General features: G+C 41.2%; 1 protein-coding gene across 2 annotated transcripts in view; it reads left to right on the forward strand.

Moving 5' to 3' along the window:
• LOC119661259 (nuclear pore membrane glycoprotein 210) overlaps positions 1–23,783 on the forward strand; it is a 165,977-nt gene extending 142,194 nt beyond the window's left edge. Inside the window, exons 26-28 of one of the 2 annotated variants that reach the window (XM_038070512.1) lie at positions 16,924–17,031; positions 22,835–22,964; positions 23,017–23,783. In XM_038070512.1, coding sequence (XP_037926440.1) covers positions 16,924–17,031; positions 22,835–22,944 — 218 coding nt within the window. In that variant the 3' untranslated portion in view covers positions 22,945–22,964; positions 23,017–23,783. The remainder of the gene's footprint in view (positions 1–16,923; positions 17,032–22,834; positions 22,965–23,016) is intronic. The other variant, XM_038070511.1, reaches the window with a different exon arrangement.
• The last annotated feature ends 459 nt before the right edge of the window (positions 23,784–24,242 follow it).

Consider the following 24,242-nt stretch of genomic DNA (forward strand, 5'->3'; position numbering starts at 1 on the left):
AATATGTACGCATTTGCATTGCATATTTACACGCCGAGCATTCTGTATTTCGTATGAAGGGATGCGTTTAATGGGAAATCTAGCAACTCATCTGTCTGCCTATTTTCTTGTCTGTCACATGCGATTTATACAGCAATGCTTATATTTATTGAAACGAAGTATTGTGAACCTCCATGCAGAAGAGGCTGAAACATTTTGTTCGCCAAAGGCCTCCAAAATCTACTCAAAATAACATTGCTTAGCAAGGCTATGTGATTTACGAGCCTCTTCGATAAAGAAAAGATCCGTTTTCACGCGCCGCTCTGAAGGTCTTCGTTATACTCGTGCGCGACTGTCATTCTCGATCGTCGATGTCCATCGCTCTTTCGTTCAATTTACATGTTTCTAAACGAACTGAAGGCGAGTATGGCGATGGACTCCTGTCAATTTTGGGCCAGTTGCAGACATGTGGGTTGTCAAGTCTCCTTCTGCTAGACATCTGTTTACTGTCCATCGCCTGACATTGACCTCCTCAAATTGTAAGTGTTGTGCCAGTTGAATTGCATTCAGATACGCGACTTCTTAACGAACTTGTGACAATATAACGACCATCTCGTTGAGATGTATCGCGTTCAGGTCCACGTTGAATTTTGTAGCCTCCACGCTGTTGATATCTCTGTTATACACGCTGACTTAAATTCAGATGCCGAGCAGCTTCATTTTGATTTTCATCAGATTGAATAAGTGCAACAATTTGAGCACCTTGATGGATTGTTGAATTTATTCTTCTGTTTCTACTGACGATGGAATCGATACACTATTGTTCACGCTAAGTGCTAAAATAATAATCGTTGGCGCAACAATCCATGTTGGATCAGGGCCTTGAAGTGTGTTAGAGCACTTCATTCAAGACCGTAACAGTACACTAGGAGGCAATGTGGTCAGCATTGCGCTCGCCCGAGATTATTACCCTGATTTGACTCAGGTACTCATTCACAGATGAGTCGACTGGTATCCGACGTCAAATCACGATACAAATTCCACTGCCACCAGTGAGATTTGAACCGCGACCTTCCTTACGACAGCCTTGCGCTCTAACCACTCAGCTATCCGAAGTGCTAAAATGCAAATTATAATTCTAATGGTGACAATGCTAGTATTCTGAATTAGCATTTGATGGGATGAGTGTATGTTGAGATGCAAAAAGGAGGTGAACATTTTTCCTAAAAATAGCTTTGTGGGGTATGAAATGAAAGGTCTCGGTTAGTACTTTAGGCCTTCATTTTGATAATATTTGTAAAAGGGTACAAAGAGAGGAACAATGTTTATGTTTGGCAATATAGGGAGCCGTCATTCCCGTGAGATACCTCCCATGCCTGCTTAGGAATTGGATTAGCTCGTACTTAATTTCTCCATGTCGACGCTTATGCCACTTGGATATATCTAGTATAATTCTATAGGTGCAGATGAATCGTCTCATTTCTTTCGCCAGGAGGAGGCGTCGATCCGCGATCGGTTCTCGCAATGTACTTAGTTGACTTGGAAATTCATGTTATTCAAGTTGTTTGCACTGATGAAGGGAACAAGTGGTTCCCGAAATATCGGTATTTGCAAGAAGAAATACCCACACCAACGAAAAAGAAACAACAAGTTTTTATTATTTCAATTAATTAATCGTTGGAAACACCGCATAATTTCACTCTGACACTATAACATTATTTTTTCTAAAGCCAAAGACCAAACCGGAACTGCATAGATAAAAATTCAAGTGATACTTGTCCGGATAAGGAGCCGAAAGCTTTGCCCTGAGTCACCATAATTTGGCCACACTCTCTATAGTAAGCTACTCGCTTCAGATGCTTTTATTGCTATATTTTCAAGATGTGAAATTTATTTTGTGGTAATTCAGGACACCTAAATATTTGAGCGATGGTTTCTGATATTTGGTTTGCACGCTAATTCTGATGTTTATAGATGTTATCTTTCTCCATTTCATGATTGAGACCACTTTAGTTTTATGCTCTCCTACCACGAAGCCAGCGTTTTCAAGCTAGGATCTAATCTCTTTAATTACCTCGTGTGTAACGTTAATAGTGACTTCTATGCCATTTGTAAAGCCAATAACGATCACCAATTTTTGGGAATCCGCGCCATCTATCTGAAAGACAACCCCCTTCATAAGCCCATTGTAAATGCCTCATTCGGATAGTTTACCGATGTCGTTTAATAGCATCAGCATTGTTGTTGCTCACACTTTGCGGTGAAAATCCCTTCTTTCAAGCACTCCTTAGATGTTTGAGCAAATCGATTTGAACTGTCTTGACGGTTACTAAGAGAGTTTAATTCGGGATAGCGATAATAAAACAACGCAAGAAAACTGTTCCGTTCGAAACGTCTCACTATAGGGTCAAAGCTTTTATTGTACAAGACAATTGTGTTGTCAGTCCGTATGTATTTCTCGGTTCTTAGCAAGGAAAATTGCGTTCTCTGGCCCACGAATCCTCCGAAGAATTTTTGGCCCCTTACATGAGGATGGACGATTTCGTAGTCTAAATAACGACGAAATCTGTGCGTGATACCATGGTTCTGGATAAAATCAGGCCGAATGGGTTGCGGTGGCGGGTCATTTAATGCGTATGGATGAGGATTATTCAGCCCAGAAAGTCTTTAAGGGTAATAACTACTTAGAAAAAGAAGACGAGGTGGATTTTGCCTGAGATGTAGCGGTTGCGTAGGCCAGGATGCCAGACAACTTTTAGGGATATCGAATTGGTGGATCTCGGCGCAAAACAGGGATGTTTGGAGTTCCTTATTAAGGCAGGTCTGGAACGGATACAGGTTGTTGCTCCGTTGGTGATGTGTGTGGTATGGTGGTGAGGCGGGGTATGAAAAAATTCCCCTGATTCAAAACGTCTTATACAAACGAGTTGCTTTGAAATTGTGGCGCAGCAGGCAGGCTCCCCTTGTTAGCATGGGTCTCTTTTTTAAGGTTTTGTGTAAACACATACACACATACAGTGAGTTACATCGTTTTAGGATGAATTTAAGGGGGGTATACTTGCAAAACCACCTGAAGAACGTTATCATGGATACGGCCACAAATATACTTGGCCCCAGCCGCAAAAGGAGTCGGAACGGCTGGTTTGACGATGAATGTAAGCTAGCAACGGAACGGAAGAATGCCGCATACCGAGTAATGTTGCATTCTCAAAGAACGCGGGCACGCGCAGAGACTTATCACGAACTCCGTCGAGCGGAGAAGCGACTTCACAGACGAAAAAAGGAAGCCTGGGGGAACCAACAAGTCTGTGAACTAGAAAAGTACAGGGAGCAACCGCACCAGGCGCGGAAGTTTTACCAACAAGTCAGCAGGATGAAGCCTTATACACCTCGATGCTCATCCTGCCGAGACAAAGAGGGAAATCTGATTTCCGCCAGAATGGGCATATTGAAGCGATGGGTTGAGTACTTTGATGAGCTACTGAACAACTAGAACATCGGCGAGTTGGAGGTCACGCCAACTGAAGACGACGGACAAATACTGCCACCACCAAGTTTAGGAGAAACAGTCCGTGCAATTCATCGGCTAAAAAATCATAAGTCGCCTGGAGCCGATGGAATTACAGCCGAATTGGTTAAATATGGAGGCGACCAGTTACACCAAGTGATTCATCAACTTGTGCTCAAGGTATGGGACAGCGAATCAATGCCTGACGATTGGCAACGAGGCATTATCTGTCTCATATATAAGATCAGATTTTCTCTGTGCGGCAAGCGATGGAAAAACTGTTGGAATATGGACAACAGTTGCACCATCTGTTCATCGAATTTAAAGCCGCCTATGATAGCATAGCCAGGGTAAAACTTTACACGGCCATGAGAGAATTCGGTATCCCGACGAAATTAATAAGGCTGACTAGGCTGACCCTGACCAATGTGCGAGGCCAGATAAAAGCAGCAGGATCACTCTCAAGACCATTCGACATCAACAACGGTCTACGACAAGGGGATGCGCTATCATGCGTCCTCTTTAACCTGGCCCTCGAGAAAGTGATCCGTGATGCTGAGGTGAATGCAAGAGGTACGTTCCTCTTCAAGTCCACCCAACTACTGTCCTATGCTGACGATATCGACATCATGGGAAGAACCACCCGAGACGAACACACTGCCTTCATGCAGATTGAGCAGGCGGCGCGAGATCTTGGGCTGCACATGAATGAAGGCAAGACAAAATATATAGTGGCAACGTCAGCACCGAAGACGAATCAACCAACAACATCAAACCGCACTGGTCAAACACAAACACGAAGAAGAATAAGGATAGGAGAATACAACTTTGAGACCGTTGACAATTTCTCCTATCTAGGGTCGAAAATCACAACCGATAACAACTACGATGATGAAATCCGCGCACGGTTGTTGTCAGCCAACAGAGCCTATTTCAGCTTACAAAGACTGTTCCGCTCGAAACGTCTCATCATAGGGTCAAAGCTCTTACTGTGCAAGACTATGATCTTGCCAGTCCTCATGTATTCCTCGGAAACTTGGGTTCTTAGCAAGAAGAATTGCGAACTCTTGGCCGCGTTCGAGAAAAGAGTCATCGGAAGAATTTTTGGTCCCCTACATGAGGATGGACGATTCCGTAGCCTACACAATGACGAAATCTATGAGCGATACCATGACCGTCCGGTTGTGGATAAAATCCGGCTCAATAGGTTACGGTGGGCGGGTCACTTAATCCGTATGGATGAAGATTATCCCACCCGGAAAGTCTATAATCTATCTATGGTAGGAAAAGAAGACGAGGCAGACCCTGCCTAAGATGGAGCGCTGGCGTGGGCCAGGACGCCAGACAGCTTTTAGGTATATCGAATTGGTGGACCTCGGCGCAAAACCGGGATGTTTGGAGTTCCTTATTAAGGCAGGCCTAGACCGGATACCGGTTGTTGCGCCGTTGATGATGATGATACTTGCAAAAGGGGGGTGTAAATTTTTTTTCATCAAATATAGTCATCGGCCTTGGTTAGTACTTCTCGAAGCCGTTCTTAGCTTTGACATTTGTTGGAAAGGTGGGAAGTGCGGGGGGTTGAAAGAGATCATTTCTTTAACGGACCAATTTTCTCAGAAACTACTTAACCGAAAAATCTGAAAAAAGTCAAGAGGCTGCCACTGTATGGTGCCTAGGCCCCAAAATACCCTTCATACCGATATCCATTCAAATAAAGTTAATAATAGCACATTACTATAGTTTTTAGTAATTGGCAGGAAAACCCCCTTAAGTTCATCTTAGAATCACGAAATTTTGGAGCAATGTTGGCTATAGCATAGACCATCCTACCAAATTTGATGAAAATCGCACTATTACTAACAAAGCTATAATAGGTCAAAGCTTTCGCTTCTGCGCCAATTCAAGACTTTGAATGTCAATATCACTTGAAAGTGGATATTCTCACATAGTATAAATTAAAATAAAATTCACTTTGAGTCCGTTTGGAAAGGATCGTGTGACCATTTTATATAAATTCCAAATTTAGACTAAAGACTACTTACAATATTTCTTACAAAGTAACCTATCTTGTAAACATTATCCTATCTTTATCATGTGTCGCGCACATGTCCATATTGCATTTTACAATGCGCAGGTCAAAGTGTCTTCATTAATGAACACACATTTCTTACGAAATAGGGTACAAGCAATATAAATAACATTATGCTTGTACCATTTTTATTATCAGGCCCGTTCACACATGTTACAAAACAAGATACGTTCTTCGAACAAGGTCCTGTTATTATCTTAAGATAAGAATATGTCTACAACTATGGTACAGGCAATATAAAATACATTATGCCTGCACCCAATAATATTTATTCTATATGTATACCCTAAATATTCATATTGTGCTATTACTTATATGCATATATTGCGTGCTACATACTAATGGGACAACACTTCAACACACAAATCTTTTTATAAAAGAAATACACAAAACCTTTCATACCTGAAGCATTTAGCTTCCGGTTTCCCGACTTGTTTTTAATTGCCTTCTTCAATTTTTGTAAGATCTTACAGTATTTTGCCGCGTTGGTGGTCTCTCACTTAGCCAGATATTCAATGAAAATTATGCTTTTATATACTAAAACGAGGGTGCCATCATTTTTCTGCTGAAATTGAGGTTTTAAACTTTTTTACGGGGGATCAAAAGGTGTGATGCTACTGTTGGGCTTCTCTTTTGATTTCAGACGTTTCAGGTGTATAGTGAGCAACGGCAGCAAGGCATTTTAGCTTCATTCAAAATCTCAACGGGGATTTTCACCTTGACAGCGAGGTATCGGATGACGACGCAGATTTCGCACTTGGCTGGAAACTGAATGGACATTTTTCTCAAAGTGTGATCCTGAGTTTTCAACTAATTAACGTTGAGTCGGTCTCATTTTGAAGGGGGAAAATCAGACTATACGACAGCGTTGCCAACATGTCGCCCAACAAAAAGTTATGATATCTAGTGTATGTATTTTATAGTTTCTGTATGGCCATTGAATTACACGGAAAAATGTATACCCGTTTCCGATAAAATGCATGTGGCAGACACAGTAAACCGATTTTGATAACGTTTTTGTTATGTAAAAAGGCAATCTCCGCGAATTCAAACAAATTAGTTCTAGGACTATGGAGCTGAGTTTTAAAGCAAGTGTATAGTGATAAGTTCTACGGAATCGGCACATTTGGGAGTGAGAAATTGGAGACAATGGCTGATTATGTTGGGCCAATCATTCCCAGAGAGTCGTTGATCATACATATCATACTCAGAAAATTCGTTGTATGTGAACTATGTGAATCACAGTGTGTTAGCGAACCCAGCAAATATGTATATATTAAATGAACATGGGTGCCCTGCGAACTATTATGCCGTCGTGTCACATGGCTTGGGGTCGTGTTTGAAATTCCTTGTGAACAATATCACTCCTTTCTGGAGAGACTATAAATATATAATTTTGCAATTTACAACTAAAGCGATAAATTCTAATTAGTCTCGCATTTCCGGAAGACATCAATTGTTTGACACGCGTTTTACATTGTGAGCTTGAAATTGAGTTAATTATAAATGGCATTCTAGGTGGTACTGGTTTATTGTTACGTTTACCCTGATCGTATGGTTTCTTCAATGATGTGAAAGGTATAAAGAGCAAGAAATCTATCCTTTTTCTTGAGCTGTATGTTAAATGATATGCAATCACTCTATTAACGAGAAGATATATTGACCTACTTGAATAACATTTATGAGTCTCGGAATCTGTATGCTGCGTTTCAAACTCACATTAGCGAACGCATGCCTTGACACTTTCCTGCATTGCAAGACAAATTAGAATTTATGCTTTGATAGCTAATTTCAGTATTACACATCTTTATTGATGCGGAAGGAACAGATAAAGTAGCTCGATAGTTATAATTCAAATTAGAGCAAACATTGGTTCTAATTTTTCAAGCTTAGAAATTCTTTTTCTGTTTATAATGCAAGTCAGGGGATTCCTTCCACTTAAGGGAAGCGAGAGGAGGAAAGAAATTGTTAGTTCATTGTTGATAATTCTTGATAATAAGAACCCGAATGTAACGCGTAAAACGGCTCAATATGTCAGCGCGGAGAGAAATCCCCTATATCTACATAAAGCTGCTGGTGATTTTCATTGCACCTTCCACAAGAAAAAAATATGCAGGTAACACTGAAAACCTCAGTGTCTGCTTACAAAGTGAGTAAGGAAACAATCTTACTCTACTTTCGGATCTGCGACAGACCTTAGTCGCCGCTATGTTGGTCAGTTCATGTACGTCTCATTTTTCCAAGAGATTTGCTGCTCATTTGGTGTACGTTCTTCACCAGCAACTACCTCTCTTGAGCCTGTGGATGGTCTTGTATTCCTTAGCAAGGAGCACAACGGGGATCACTCTTGCGATCACCATCACAGACAATTCTGAGATAGTGCGATAGGCAGCCGGCATACGCAAAGCTCACTGTCAATTCAAGGTACATAACCGTTGGGTTTGACTTTACAACCCACTCGCCGATCGAAAGGGAACGCAGGGTTGGGATTGCGTTTTTACGCGAAAGATGACTACTTCGGTTTTTTCCTATGCAAGGCTAAAACATATCAATTTACTAAGTCCGCTTTGCGCTTGCTCAACAGTGCGTCCGGCAACAAATGCAGCATAACCGACCAGGCGCGATTTTTCTGGTCCAGTCTTAGCAAACTATCGTAAGACCCATTCCAAATTCCCGGCGCTAGAATGGGTCCCTGTGATGACACGTTGTTGATCTTATGGAATAGCAGGCATTACTGCATCGGGATCAACACTGGGTGTCTCAGTTTGATGAATATCATCTTCAACTGCCATGATAACGTCCACTGTGGATTTCTCTGTTGTAAAACCGAACTGTCTCGGAGCTAAGCTTTCATGTATTTACACCTTCAAATGACAAACAAAAATGCACCTCTTCAGGTAAGCGCAGAATGTACCGAGCAGTGAGTCCGGTCGATGGTGAAACACGGGTTTGTATGTATATTTCTGCCGGGATACCGTCGGATTATGGTGCCTCCTTCTTATTTTTTATAGAGAAGACTACCTTTTCTAGCTTTTTCATAGTGAAAAGTGGACAATCCCCGGGGCTTTGCACCCTTTTGTCATTAACCTGAACAGGATCAATAGGGAATAATGTCCACATAATTCAGCCTATTTGTTTGGCATTAAGGGAACAGGGTTTCCGCATAGCTTCGACTTTTCGGGTTTATAACCAGTTAAAATAAATAGACAAGAGGTAGCTTCCTCCAAACTACAATTTTTGGTTTTAAAAGTAAATTTATATTTCGGGATCGGCTTACCCTATTCATCAGTACGAAGCTACGTTTGCTTTATACTGATGAAGGGGTAAGTCGCTCGCGAAATATATATTTACATTTAAAACCAAAAATTGTAAGCAAAATTCTTAAAAGGAAAAGTTTTCACTTTAACTATAGATTTTATTTAATTGTAATTACAAAACCAGCACTGAAGAAGGACACATGGTGTGTCCGAAACACGTGTCTGCAATCCTTAAATAAAATACATAGTTAAACTGGAAACTTTTCCTTTTAAGAAGGAAACAAAGAAACTACTTTTATAAAACTTACAAAAATTGTAGTTTTGAGGAAGCTACCCCCTGTCTATTAGCGGAGTTTCCTTTTAGCTGATCTATACCCTGCACGGTGCGCTAAACGGTGGGAGTTATGACATCCTCTCCGCAGGTCGGCAATTTCGTCCATCAATACATAGCACATAACATGGTCAGGTGTTATCCGGGGCCACTGTCGTTATCAGCCTCATAACTGAACTCTTTGATAATCTCCTCCAGTACGTCTCAGCCTGATCCAGGAACTTCGACGAATTTCCCGATCTTCACTTTCGTGACATTCTAGGCACAGGGAGAGCGCCAGGCTGCTGCCCACCGTGAGATAAAGTTGACCATTTCGAACGTTACATCATATATTATAGCGACCATTCAGTAAACCATGTGCTTGAAGTAGGTTTCTTAGTCAGTAAAAAAATGAAACTTGCTGTTATCGGCTTGAAAATATAATCGAAAGGCTATGCGTTTGCGAAGCAAGTTTAGAAATATAAGCCTCATAAACGTTCACGACCCTACAGAGGAGACTGCAGAGTCGGAGAAGGATACCTTCTACGAGACAGTTGAGCGGAATGTCGAAATCTGTCCCAAGTATGACATTAAAATCATACTTGGAGATTTCAACAGTCAAGTAGGGACGGAGCCCGTATTCAGGCGATACGTCGACTCCTATAGTTTACACAGGGATACCAACGATAACGGACTGTGGATTATTCAGTTAGCAGTATGGCACGAAATGGTTGTTGGAAGTACCTGGTTTGCGCGGAAAGCGGTCCATAAACATACGTGGGCCTCTCCAGACGGAACCCCTTTCAACCAAATTGATCATGTGATGATTGAATGGCGCCACCTCTCAGCCTCGATGAATGTCAGAACATATAGGGAACCAATATAGACTCGGACCACTATCTCGTTGGCATAGTGCTCCGAGCTCAAATTACGGCACCATTTACATTCTCCTCTGACAATCAGGTGAGAGTGAATACCGAAGCCATTCACAACTCAACCCTCCGCAACCCCTATAAGCACGAAATGGATGCCGTAACAACCGCAGTCAACAGAGAGCCTGGATATGAAGCATCAACAAATGATCTTCACAATCACCTGAAGAACGTTATCATGGATACGGCCACAAACATACTTGGCCCCAGCCGCAAAAGGAGTCGGAACGGCTGGTTTGACGATGAATGTGAGCTAGCAACGGAACGGAAGAATGCCGCATACCGAGTAATGTTGCATTCTCAAAGAACGCGACCACGCGCAGAGACTTATCACGAACTCCGTCGAGCGGAGAAGCGACTTCACAGACGGAAAAAGGAAGCCTGGGAGAACCAACAAGTCTGTGAACTTCAAAAGTACAGGGAGCAACCGCACCTTATACACCTCGATGCTCATCCTGCCGAGACACAGAGGGAAATCTGATTTCCGGCAGAATGGGTATATTAGAGCGATGGGTTGAGTACTTTGATGAGCTACTGAACAACCAGAGCATCGGCGGGTTGGAGGTCCCGCCAACTGAAGACGACGAACAAATACTGCCACCACCAAGTTTAGGAGAAACAGTCCGTGCAATTCATCGGCTAAAAAATCATAAGTCGCCAGGAGCCGATGGAATTACAGCCGAATTGGTTAAGTATGGAGGCGACCAATTACACCAAGTGGTTCATCAATTGATGCTCAAAGTATGGGACAGAGAATAAATGTCTGACGACTGGCAACAAGGTATTATCTGTCTCATACATAAAAAGGGAGATATTACACAGTGCAGCAATCAGATGTATCACGTTGCTGAGAAACATCTATAAGATATTCTCCTTTATCTTGCTAGGCCGGATAGCACACTATGTTCAGAACAACACTTTCCCATACCAAAGAGGCTTCACTTCAAGCAAATCAACAACAGATCAGATTTTTTCTCTGTGGCAAACGATGGAAAAACTGTTGGAATATGGACATCAGTTGCACCATCTTTTCATCGACTTTCAAGTCGCCTATGACAGCATAGTCAGGGTAAAACTATATGGCTACGAGTGAATTCGGTATGATAAGACAGACTATGCTGAACCTGACCAATGTGCGAGGTCAGATAAAAGCAGCAGGATCACACAGTCGAGTCCATTCAACATCAACAACGGTCTAAGACAAGGGGATGCTCTATCATAAGTCCTCTTCAACTTGGCCCTTAAGAAAGTGATTCGCGGTGCAGATGTAAATGCGAGAGCATCATCCTCTTCAGGTCCACCCAACTACTGGCCTACGCTGACGATATCGACATCATGGGAAGAACAACTACAGATGCGCGAGGTCTTGGGCTGCACATTAATGAAGGCAAGACGAAGTACATGGTGGCAACGTCAGCGCCAAAACCAAAATAACGAAAAACATCGAATCGCACTGGTCAAACGAAAACAATGAAGATAGGAGACTACAACTTTGAAACCGTTGAAAATTTCTCCTATCTAGGGTCGAAAATCACAACCGATAACAGCTATGACGATGAAATCCGCGCACAGTTGTTGGCTGCCAACACAACTTACAAAAACTTACAAGAACTTACAAAAGCTTACAAAAACTGTTTCGCTCCAAACGTCTCACCATAGGGTCAGAGCTCTTACTGTACAAGACTATGATCTTGCCAGTCCTTATGTATTCTTCGGAGACTTGAGTTTTTAGCAAAACAAACAGCGAACTCTTGGCCGCGTTCGAAGGAAGAATCCTCCGAAGAATTTTTGCCCTCTAACCGTCTGATTGTAGATAAAATCCGGCTCAACAAGTTGCGGTTGGCGGGTCACTTAATCCGTATGGATGAGAATGATCCAGCCCGGAAAGCATATATCTATGGTAGAAAAAGAAGAGGAGGCAGACCGTGCCTGAGATGGAGCGATGGCGTAGGTGAGGACACCAGACATGTTTGAAGGATATCGAATTGGTGGACCTCGGGGCAAAACCGGGGTGTTTGGAGTTCCTTATTAAGGCAGGCCTAGACCGGATACTGGTTGTTGCGCCGTTGATGATGATTTCGATCGTAATCACCACCGGTTACCTACGACATTACTGATTCCAACACGAAAGTTTCATCGGGAATACTTCCTTCGCAGCTTGGTCGCCGAAACGTTGATGTGGATCTGATTTTTAAAACTTCGACATCCGTTTCCGTTGGTATTGTCAGGCATTACCCTTATATTGAAGTTAGAGTTGCAATTTGTAAAGCTATTTTGCTTTTCAAGTCCGCTTATAATTCAGCTTCTCGTGCCTAAAGCACTGTCATGGGGATAATATTCCATTTGCTATTTTAAGGTTATACAGGAAGCATAGAAAATTACTATATTGAAGATTATGATTTTTTCACTTCTTAATTTTTTTGATGTACTTTCCTCATTATTTTATACATTGAAAATCATTCGAATCTTTCTTTTTCTTCAGCTTTTGTCCCGTTCACAAGCGGGGTCGGCTCGTCGTGATCGGCTTCGCCATTGGGCTCTATCGAATGCCTGATCTGGGTGTAATCTCGAGGCTTTCAAATCCCCATCCAGCGTATCAAGCCACCGTTGCTTAGGTCTGCCTTTTGGTCGTTTAGACCTTGATGTTCAGACCAATCTTTGCAAGTGAATTCTCGTTTGCACGAATTGCGTGACCATACCATCGAAGACGCCTCTCTCGCAACTTTTCCGCGATCGGTGCAACCCAATAACGATCGCGGATATCCTCATTTCGGATGTGATCTAAACGTGTGACGCCACTAGTCCAACGTAGCATCTTCGTCTCCATTACCGCAAGACGCCGTTCATTGTCTTTTATGGTCGGCCAACACTCAGAACCATAGAGAGCGACTGGACGGACGACATTGCGGTAAATTTTAGATTTGAGACGTTCATTGATACGTCGATCACAAAGGACACCAGTTGTGGAACGCCACTTCATCCAGGTTGCGTTAATGCGTGAAGCAATTTCATAACGCAGCTCTCCATTGGCTGATAGCGTTGACCCGAGGTATTTAAATCGCTCAGTTCTGGGCAGATCACTGCCACTGACAGTGATTGTGCCTGTTTCATGGGGATCGATCGTCAAAAATTCAGTTTTGTTTAAATTCAATCTGAGACCGTGTTGCATGAGGCGATCATTCCATTTTTGAACAAGTTGCTCGAGATCATTTTTGCTATGAGATGCTAGGAAAACATCATCTGCATAAAGCAGTGTGTAGGGCGCTGGACGTTGGATATCCCGTGTGACGGTGTCCATAACAAGGACAAAGAGGAGTGGTGAGAGGGCACTTCCTTGATGAACTCCAACAGAGACACGAAGCGGTTTTGATACACCCGCCATACTTCGAACTTTACTTTTCGGATCGTGGTAGAGCAATTGAACCCAGCGCACGAGTTCTTCTGGCACGAAGTGTTGTCGTAAAGCATACCAGATGAGTTCGTGTGGTACACGGTCAAACGCTTTCTCTAGATCCAGAAAGGCAATGTAAAGAGGGCGATGCTTCTCACGGTGTTTCTCCATGAGTAACCGCGCAGCGTGTATTGCGTCAGTAGTTCCACAGTTCTTGACAAATCCGGCTTGATTCACGGTTATTTCAATGATTTCGCGAATACGGTTGTCAAGAATGCGTTCAAAAATCTTCATTGTATGGGAAAGTAACCGGATCGGACGGTAATTTGAACATTCTGCTGGGTTACCTTTCTTTTTCCATATTGGAACAGTGGTACTTTCTTGCCAGTCAGATGGTGTTCTTCCTTCCTGAATAACCCGGTTAAAGAATTCACTGAGCCACAGTGTTGGGTCCCAGCTCTTCGCTTTCCAGAGCTCAGATGCGATGTCGTCAGGTCCTGTTGCTTTCCCCGATTCCATTTGTTTTATTGCCTCCTCAACTTCAGTTGCGCTAACTGGTGGAATTGCTCCAAATGTCGGCAATGATTGTGGAAGTGGAGGATGAGCAAATTCTTCAGTTGAAATCTGCTCGAAGTATTCTCGCCATCTATCCGTTGTGGCTCGACGGTTGGTAAGTAAAGTACCGTTCTTGTCATTAACACAACAGAAGTGTTCGATATCCTGTGTGCGTTCATCACGGCTTTTAGCAAGTCGATACAGATCTCTCTCGCCATCCCGAGTGTCTAGTTTATCGTAAAGATTTTTTAAATGGTTCGCTCGGTTGACAGCGGCCGCTTTCTTTGCTTCCCGGTTGGCATTCTTATAAATTTGCCAATTAGCAGGCGTTTTATCGTCGAGAAATTTGTGGTAGAGGCGTTTCTTTTCACGGACCTTCATTTTAACATCATCATTCCAAAGCCAAGTATCTCGGTTGATGTACCGCTTACCCGGCTTGGTGACCCCGAGGGTTGCAGAGGCCGCTTTGTGGATCGTATCTTTCATTTGGTTCCATGATTCTTCCACATTCGTAATGGTTGGCAATCGTATGAGTGAGACCGTTTCTTCGTTCTTCTCACCAAATCGCCACCATTTAATGCGAGGCGGGCCAGTGCGTTCCTCACGCCGTTTTATCGGTGGCTTAATTCGCAGGACAGCAATCAACGGCCGATGTTGAGGTGCGATGGTCTCATAGGGAACGACTTTGCAATCAGTGACGGTGGTAAAATGTTGGCGTCTTATGAGAATATAGTCGATTTGCGTTTTATTGTTCCCACTATAAAATGTGGGAAGATGAGACAATCGTTTGATGAACCATGTATTCATGAGTACAAGGTCATGGGTGTCCGCAAAATTGATTATACGCTCGCCACCTTCATTGCGCGCTCCGAACCCCTTTCCCCCATGGCACCTGTTACCGTCTGTCTTTTCACCCACATGACCATTAATGTCGCGGGCAACGATTATATAATCGTCAGCAGGCACGTGACAAGTCTTTTCATCGAGAAGTTGCCAGAAGGCATCTTTCTCGGCATCAGGTCGGCCTGTCTGTGGTGCATACGCGGTGAAGAAGTGAATAGTTCGATCAGCTGATATAATGGTGAGCTTCATCAGCCGATCATCAAATCGTTCGACTTCTTTAATGGCATCACGGAAACCCTCTGAGATGGCAATGCCAACACTATATTGAGTGTGTGGGTTACCAAAATAGAGAAGTTTGTAGCCATTTTTACCGCGTTCGCGTTCAATGTCGCAGCTTTTGGAACCAGACCATCGGGTTTCTTGCAGAGCGCAGATGTCAATGCACCTTTTCCGAAGGGCTCTTGCGAGTTCCTCGGTCTTTCCAGTTAGGGTACCAACATTTAGCGTGCAGACACGTATTTGTTTTGTTCGTTGTGTGCGAACTAACTTGCTTACGTCCTGACGCCGTCCATGCGTCAAGAACCCTTGCCCATTTCTCGACAGGACCGGGGCCGTCCTGCCGCGTCGACTGAGGTGGACGCCCTAGCATTTCTCCGAGGCCTCTGACTTAATCCGATCATCATGTTTGTAACGACATTCTATGCATTTTCTTGGTCGACCTGTCGCGGGGCCTGTCACCAAGAGAGATCAGGTAGGATTTAGCATAGTAGAATAACTCCAACTATACTCTATTTATCTCTTTCCCTGATCTCAGCATTTTATTTTTGTTTTACTGAGGATAGTACAGAGTACGTTGCCTCAAACCCTCCTCCTTTACCTGGGCTTGGGACCAGCATACTAGTTTACTAGAGTTTGAAAATCATTCGAATAATAGATATATATAATTGATCTTATGTGAAATTCATTTGGAATATTATCGCCGTCCTTATGTGTCATTATTAAAAATGCTTGGAAATTAGAAATTATAAAAAATTAAAATTGGACAAAACTTTTTGTTTCTACTTTTTGAGCAGGTACTGTATTTCGTTTAGTAAAAACAAATTAATATTTGCCTCACCGCTGTACACTGGCGTTTTGCAGAAAACCTCCGCCACTTCTGGTTTGAACTATTGTGTTGTTCTCGGCAGGAGGTTTGCTTGTCATCTCTAGTCAATGCCCACAAACAAACACTAAATGTACGCCTTAAAGTACCAATTAATCGAACACAAATGGCATAAACATTTTCGTTGCTTCCCTTTTGACTCCTTACGTTTAATTTATGACTTTCTTGAGCTTGTCTCAATTGTCCTTGACTGGAACTCTCTAGTGATGCTGTTAATTTTCTTTTGAAATCCAGTAATATCTTGACTTCATTCCTTCGATTCTCCCTATTGCGTTTTTGTTGAGCTTATTCTCTGCCATCTTCTTTGCTGCTTTTCTCTTTCTCAACAACTTCTGACTTGAATGCGATAATCTTACTTTTGCGCGGTATTAAAAATTTCATGTAGATTTCGTTGAAGTGTAGTAAAATAATGCGTTCCTTGCAACATAAGATACTCCTGATCGTTGACTTTTTGTCAGCCATTTGACTTACTCACTATCTATTATTAAATTAAGTTTTTCAATGTTTTCATTTTTCCCTTGAAGAACGATAGACGTATTTTGTCGATACTTTTTTCAAAGGAAATTATACTTTCGCTTCCCCAAATCCCAATGACTCAAAAGCAAAAACCATGAATGCAATGAGTCGGCGAAAGTTCATAATTTCTAGCTTTTTCACTATCATATTCCAGCTAGCGACATTACACTGTTTCCATGTGTGCTTTCCCTTTATCAACATATTTATTTCCGCCAGTCAAAATAGAGTAATGACTTCCATTCCCGTATAATCATAATATGATATAGGTCTGACTCTGTCACCTAATTACACTTATTGATTTTTTGTAGTTGCTGTATCATTCGAAATGAGCCCGTATTAAATCACAACTAATTGTGTTCTTCATTTCCGTCTTTTTTGCAGCATTTGCCAAGTCATTCAAGTCAACATCGAAATCACCGATTACCAGTGTGAGTGGTTCGCCGCAATTAACACCACGCGGGCCAAGTTATCCAAATTCACCCTATTATGGTAAGTATATCAACGAAGCACACAAACATGTGTACTATGCTCGGAAATCCCTACCATTCACGTAAATAGAAAAAGAACAAATGTTTGCTTATCAATTATCAAAATATTCGTATATTGGCTTTGTGCTTTTCCGAAATAAAGCTATATATACATACGCCCCTAGATCCTTAACTTCTCTCCATAATACAAGTGCCTTACGATGTCCTTGTTGAAATGGAAATGCTAATACAATGCGGAGTGAATAGGAATTAAGTAGAAAAATTGGGGCGATTATAATGAGCTTTAAATAGGAATTCTCTTTGGCTAAAAATGCTTTAATCCGATTTTATAAGGCTACTTCAAGAAGAAATGTTCCGAAATTAAGGTTTCGATTCTATGCAGTAGATTCATTCCATTAGATTTTCTCGTATTCTTGAATTTATTAAATTTTCAGTAGGAAATCGGAAAATATCGATCAAGGCCTCGTCTCACCTCGAAACTATTTATTTACAAAATATTCTGAGCAGCCCATTTCAATATAACACTTTTGCATTTGAAATCGAGCAGATATGTCGAATTAATATAGTTTGAGTAACATATCCTCGTTTTACTGTAGTAGATTCTTTATCTAAATTGGTGGCAACGCTCTGTTAATTTGGTATACATTCATTTTTGTGGTACCCGGTTCACGGTATGGGAAACACTTACTGAGAAGAAAGTCAATCGTCTTAAACCATAATATTGTTTGGGGGTTTTGTTGTCTTAATCGTGAAGTAAGTGTATTGAGCATAATGAAAAAATATCGTTCGAAGAAGCCAAGTAATGAAAGTGATCACCATCCTGGTGCGTTTATAAAAAATCACTGGAAATTTGTTTAGATTGTCAAATGAGCATGAGTGATGTTTTGATCAACGGAAATGCAATCAATCCCAACTTAAGCTAATACATCGACCGGCTCCAATCTGGGTTAATTGCGCAGGTATACGTATTTACCCTTACAAGAAAGTTATTTTCCCAAATTTCAGAAGAGAAATCACAGACGACTCATTGATTAAAATTCCGCATTCAAAAAAATTTAAATTCCAAAATGGAAGCGGAAAAAAATTATGTCGGAGAGCGTACCATTACTTGGCATCCAGCATTAGCGGATTGGGTTGGTGAACAAAATAACAAAATTTAGGCTGTTAGTACATGTGACATAACACCAAAAAATTTTAAAATCAATTTAATGTCTTCCTGTTTGTCAGATCTAATTTTTGTAGTGGTCTGTAAAACTGGCAAAGATGTAATTTTTTTCAGAGTATATCAGGTGTTCCACTGTGAAATGCGGATTTGAGAAAACAAGTGGCTAATGCAGTCATACGAAAATTTGACATTCATGCCATTTAGTTAGGCCATCTGCAAGTATCAAATGCACATACGTGATAAACTGAAAAAGTCTTTTTATCGAGCATTCGTGGACATTACTGGTTTTTTGTTTTCATTTGCAGAAAACGGTTGCTGAACCATACCAATTACTTTAAAAGGCCTATGGTATGGCAAGATACTTGTAACAGGTTTCGGCGTTTATAAAGTGATGATTTCGACAAAGATCACAGAAAATAGTTTTTCACAAGAGGAATCCCAAATTACCTACATTCTTCCTCCTTGCAGGCCATGAACTCCTCCCCGTACATCCAGGGTTCTTGAACATCACTCCAATGTTATTCTTGGAACTTGCTCTTGGAATTGCTGCAGATGCAGGTTTTGCATAGTAGAGGTTTACCTGGGCCATTTTAGTGCTGGCCATTAGCTCTTCTCCAATGTCGGAATATTATCCTCCTCTCACGACAAGGCAACTCCGTTTCACTGCCCCACTTGAGCCCCAGAAGGTTTACATTTAGGCACGATTTCTTTGGGGAACTCGAAGTATCTTTTGCTGCCAAATCTGTAGTTGATGAGGTAATTATAGCGTTTGATTGTCTCCAAGGATCGGTCGTCTACCCCGATCATTAGGACTTTATCTTTGCTCTTCTTCTTGCTTCTAAAAACTCTCCATGTCTTGAGGCGGAAAAACTCCCCCGTCTCAATCGTTGCAGCTTTGGGAAGTTAGAATGTCAACATGTGTGTTCCTGGTATATCATCCCCATCATCTGTCGACAGTTCCGTTTCCTTCCATCCTTGCGATTTGGAGACTATAGTCTCAAGCCAGCCCGTCGTGTCCTCCGTCACACAGCCTACCAATATAAAAACTGGTTGAAAGCGTATGTTATTTATTATTTCCTGCTCACGAGTGAGTATTTGCTCCGGAAATACTTTCACCAGTATGGTCAGTCGCTTTTTACCGAAATTATCATAGCTAACGGCGGGTTTTCTGGCTTTTACCTTAACCTCTGACCTCCACGGTGAATTTTCCTCTTGGGCTCGGGTTTGGTTTTGTTAGGACCTTTCCCTTCTTGTGAGCTGATCTCCGCTGCTCCCCGGTTTCTTCGCTCCGATCCTGAAAGCTTAGGTTTGTCCTGATCCCTCTTAAGGGCCTCTTCTGGTTTCCGGCCTTCTTTCAGATAGTGCAGGGAACTCGTTTTAAATCTATCATCTCCTTTTCTTCTGCACTTAATATCCCTGTCCGGTTTATTACATTGCGTTTAATTTTTCGAAAAACTCGCTCAGCACTTCCTCGAAAGCAATCCAATTATTTAAATGCTCCACATTTAACAAAGGAAACATCAAACATCCTTTAAATAAAAGTTTGGCTAGTTAGATTTACCTGAAGTGGGAAAACGAGACAGAAGAAATCGGCAAAAGCGGTCTATACCCACGTAGATGCACACACATGCATATATATGTTGTACCCTTTTACGCCCAAAATAGGAAAACAATATTTAGAACACATATCGTAAATATATACGTACAAAAAAAGCGGCGAATTCCAATTGAAATCCAATCTATGCATGCCCGTAGTAAAGGACAATTTCCGATATTTGCTTCTTTAAGTTCATCATCAACGGCGCAACAACCGGTATCCGGTCTAGGCCTGCCTTAATAAGGAACTTCAGACATCCCGGTTTTGCGCCTAGGTCCACCAATTCGATATACCTAAAAGCTGTCTGGCGTCCTGACCTACGCCATCGCTCCATCTTAGGCAGGGTCTGCTTCGTCTTCTTTTTCTACCATAGATATTGCCCTTATAGACTTTCTGGGGGGATCATCCTCATCCATACGGATTATGTGACCCGCCCACCGTAACCTATTGAGCCGGATTTTATCCACAACCGGACGGTCATGGTATCGCTCATAGATTTCGTCATTGTGTAGGCTATGGAATCGTCCATCCTCATGTAGGGGGTCAAAAATTCTTCAGAGGATTCTTCTGTCGAACGCGGCCAAGAGTTCGCAATTTTTGATCCTATGGTGAGACGTTTTATGGTGTATTTGCTAAATATTATATTTATAACTGCTTTAGTTATGCGTCTCGTATAAATATTTTCCTAGGGGTGTTTTCCTATTGGATACAAATGCCAGACATTTTCCGCAGGTGTTGGTTTAGCCTGCAGTGACCTGTAAGTATTCCCACCATGACCCCTCCTTGGTGAAATCCTGTGAGTGTTTTGGTTCATATCTCCGTCTTATCCCTGGTAACTCCGCTCAGTATAGCTTTTTTCAGTGATACTTCTTCTTATATGATTATGCTGGCTCCTTTCTCGATTCCCTAGAGCGGTTCAATTTCATGGAGTAAACCTCCGCTCATTTCTTGTCCAGCGCATTCTCCTCCTCATTACTTTCTAACCCAAAACCCCGGTACTGTACACACAAGCTAGTCTTTGAAGTTTGTGTAAATCCTTAACTGTTCTGTCATAGTACTAGGCAATTGGCAATCATTAGCCGCACTATTGCACTATACCTTTTCCTACCTATATTTCCAAACTTCTCTTGCAGACTAGCTTTTCGTTTAATTCAATTCCTAGCCCTGCTTTCTGTTCAACTTCTATGTGACGCAATCTAATGGCTTTTAAGTGATCAAGCCTGCGGTCGATATCGATACTTTAATAATAAACGTTGGCGCAACAATCCATTTTTGGATCAGGGCCTTGAAATGTGTTAGAGCAGTTCATTCAAGACCGTAACGGTACACTACACTACACTGTAGGAGGCAGTGTGGTCAGCATTGCGCTTGACCGAGATTATTACCCTGATTTGACTCAGGTACTTATTCACATCTGAGTCGACTGGTATCCGACATCCAGTCACGATACCAAATCCCTTTGCCCTTAGTGAGATTTGAACCCCAACCTTCCGCGCGCTTTAACCACTTGAGCCATTCGGACATCCTTACTTTAGTATTTGCTAATTAACCAACATTAATGTTTAATTGGTATCTGGTGGTACTTCAGTTTATCTGTATTATAAACTCTTTGCTCATTGAGAAGGAAAAGATGCCCCTGATCCCCTTAGGTATAAGGACGTTCTGTATTTTCGTATGCGACATATTGTTGAAAGCACTTTCGATGTCCAACACGCACAGAGTTGTTTTTGTATCCATTGCGTCGGGTTGTACATCCTTCAACTGATACATGGCAGTCTTGGTCGATCGTCCTGTTCGGTAAACATGTTGGCTTTATGAAAGTAATTGAGCATTAGAACGTCACTTCTAGTACTAAGGATGTAAAGTAAATTGCTCTAAAAGATCAGGGGTCAGACCGAACATGTATCTCCAGCTTCCGTACATAAGACCCCGATAAACGAGTTTTGAGAAGTAAGTGTATCCGTCCTCCTAATTATGAGTAAACGTCTTAGCTTCCTTTTTCAGACAAATAAAGGACATTACTTTATCTTTGGCTAATATTTTGCCTGGATGCTGCTATGGTTTGTTTAATTTTTTTACGAAATTTCTTGAAGTTATTTCCATGTGCGTCATTGATTCTGTTCTGGGATTCCCTAATATTCTATCTGTTTTAGAGTTACCCTCAAAGTCAAGTCGGATAATTCTCTTTTCAACATAAACGATTCCTATCTAAATCTTCAGCTCATAACTAGTCGTAGTCTCTAGGAATATGTCCAGAACTTCAACTTATTCATTTAGGAATGTTGGCGTATTTTCTAGATTATGTATTAAGGATAACCTCAAGAAGGTACTCATTTGTTCGGTTGGTGTCTCCGCTTCCCCAAATCCCGTTTTACGCATTGGCATCGCAGCCGAGAAGAACAGAGCCATTTTTATACTTGGGACAGAAGCTTGGTTAATCAGCGTAATTAGAGCCGCAGTTCATGAATAGTCAATATTTTAAGGAAGGTCCTTCAAAAAACGTTTTCTTAAAATATTTTCTTTCTTTCTACGGGTCTTATGATTGGATCGCCTTTTTATAATAGAAGCAAATTCCCCTCAGGTTATTCATATGAAAAAGGATTGTGGATCGATATGGGAAACATCACATGTGTTCAAATTATTGTAGACATATACTAGCGCGAATATACTTCTTCTATTTTATGCCAAATGAATGAAAAGCTGGAATTCTTCGTACAACTCGTGACTCCTTCGCGATATAACGTAGCTTTCTCTCTCCTTTCATCTGTAATGTATTCACTTCAACATTCACGGTTCCTTCTAGAAGCAAGATTTAAGCTCATTATTTTTTCGTCTGTTCTACTTCTAATTCTGAATTCGTGCTCCAAAGAATTTAAAAGCCCTTCCAAGTCCCTCATATATTTTTCCCTCTATTCTTTTTCCCAATTTATCCTTCTACCCTCTTCTTTTCGATGGAGCCATATATTGCGAATGTGTAGGCGTGTAGTCATAATATTTATATGCAATCGTATGGGAAGAAGCTAATCCATAAAATTTATGCAGGAAACCAGAGCTCGGGAAGTCAAAATATATCAAGTGGAAATGAATCGCCAGTTTATGGTGACACGATGCTGATATCACCGCAGAAGAGGCTAAATAGACGATATTTATGAAGGCATATCACACTCCCTTGGTATTTAACATAACATATATAATAAAAAATGATATTTCATATTTTTTCGTAGTCAGATGTGACCTTTTCTACTTTTCTATTTGCCGTATCAGATTATAACATAATTTTTCAAGTTTCTCATGGCACATTTTTCCTTTTTGCTTTTCTTTGCTTGTTTTTCACTGTCCTATTTAGATATGACCAGGAACTAGTCCGAGATGAGACCATATAAAATGTGGAGAAAGACGTTTTTTTGTATTTGTACGTAAGATTCGATGTAATTTTGCTAGAAGTCTGTTTTAAGGTGTCATTTTCATTTATTTACATTTAAATGAACTACGATATTTTTGTACTTTTTATAACTGAAAGTGATTTTGGATAATAGATAAGGCGGTTGAATTTGAATTGGTTTTTGTACATAATACAACTTTAAAATAATTCAAATAAAGTTAAATATTATTAGTTTATAAGGTACGATTGTATTTATTTGTGTTCCTTATTTGATGTTGGAGAAATTTTTTGACTTTATTGGATTGAAATTGAATTTGGATCAGAAAGAAATTTGTTCATTTTAATTTTTTCAAACCAGGCCAATGTTTTGTTATAGTAGTGTATATATACTTGCATTAGAAAGGATTTCGTTTTGTTCACTTCACTGTTCATGTGCAGATTATTCACTTTTCCCTTTCCATCGCAATATGACCAGAAAGCAGTATTCAATTTCAATCTTGGATTAATAGTCACTATAGATATAGATTTTTTTGTTTACTAGCGTTAAATAATTTTTGTAAAACATATATTGTAATCTTGATTTGCATAATAAAATAGTTTGAAATCGGTTATCATATTTTTTTGGGATCCTCAATATGTGATCTATCCATCTCACTTCCGTCTTTCGATCACATCGCATACTAGAGACCTGTGCGCCGACTAAGTTATTTGCTTGGAATAGTATCAGGCGAACGTACTCCGGCCATAAGACGCAGGCAGGTGTTGACAAAGGCTTGGATGCTCCGAGTGACGGTGATGGTTACTTTCCATGTGCTACTTCCATATAGCAACAACACTAGCAGAGAACTTTCTCACCTTGATTTTTGTTGAGATAAGGACCATTTGTAGATTTTAGACTATGCAGCGGAGGCGGATCTAGCGCTGCTAATGCTCCGAGCGAAATTCAGTGCGGTGCCACCGTCGACTTCCTGGATATACAAATTGATCGACGCCTTCGATGTTCTGCCTATTCATGCAGAATACGATGACTCGTCAGACTGAGAACCTTGGAATCTTAACGATCATCCT

This window comes from Hermetia illucens, chromosome 1, assembly GCF_905115235.1.
Source record: "Hermetia illucens chromosome 1, iHerIll2.2.curated.20191125, whole genome shotgun sequence".
In the NCBI taxonomy this organism is placed as follows: Eukaryota; Metazoa; Arthropoda; class Insecta; order Diptera; family Stratiomyidae; genus Hermetia; species Hermetia illucens.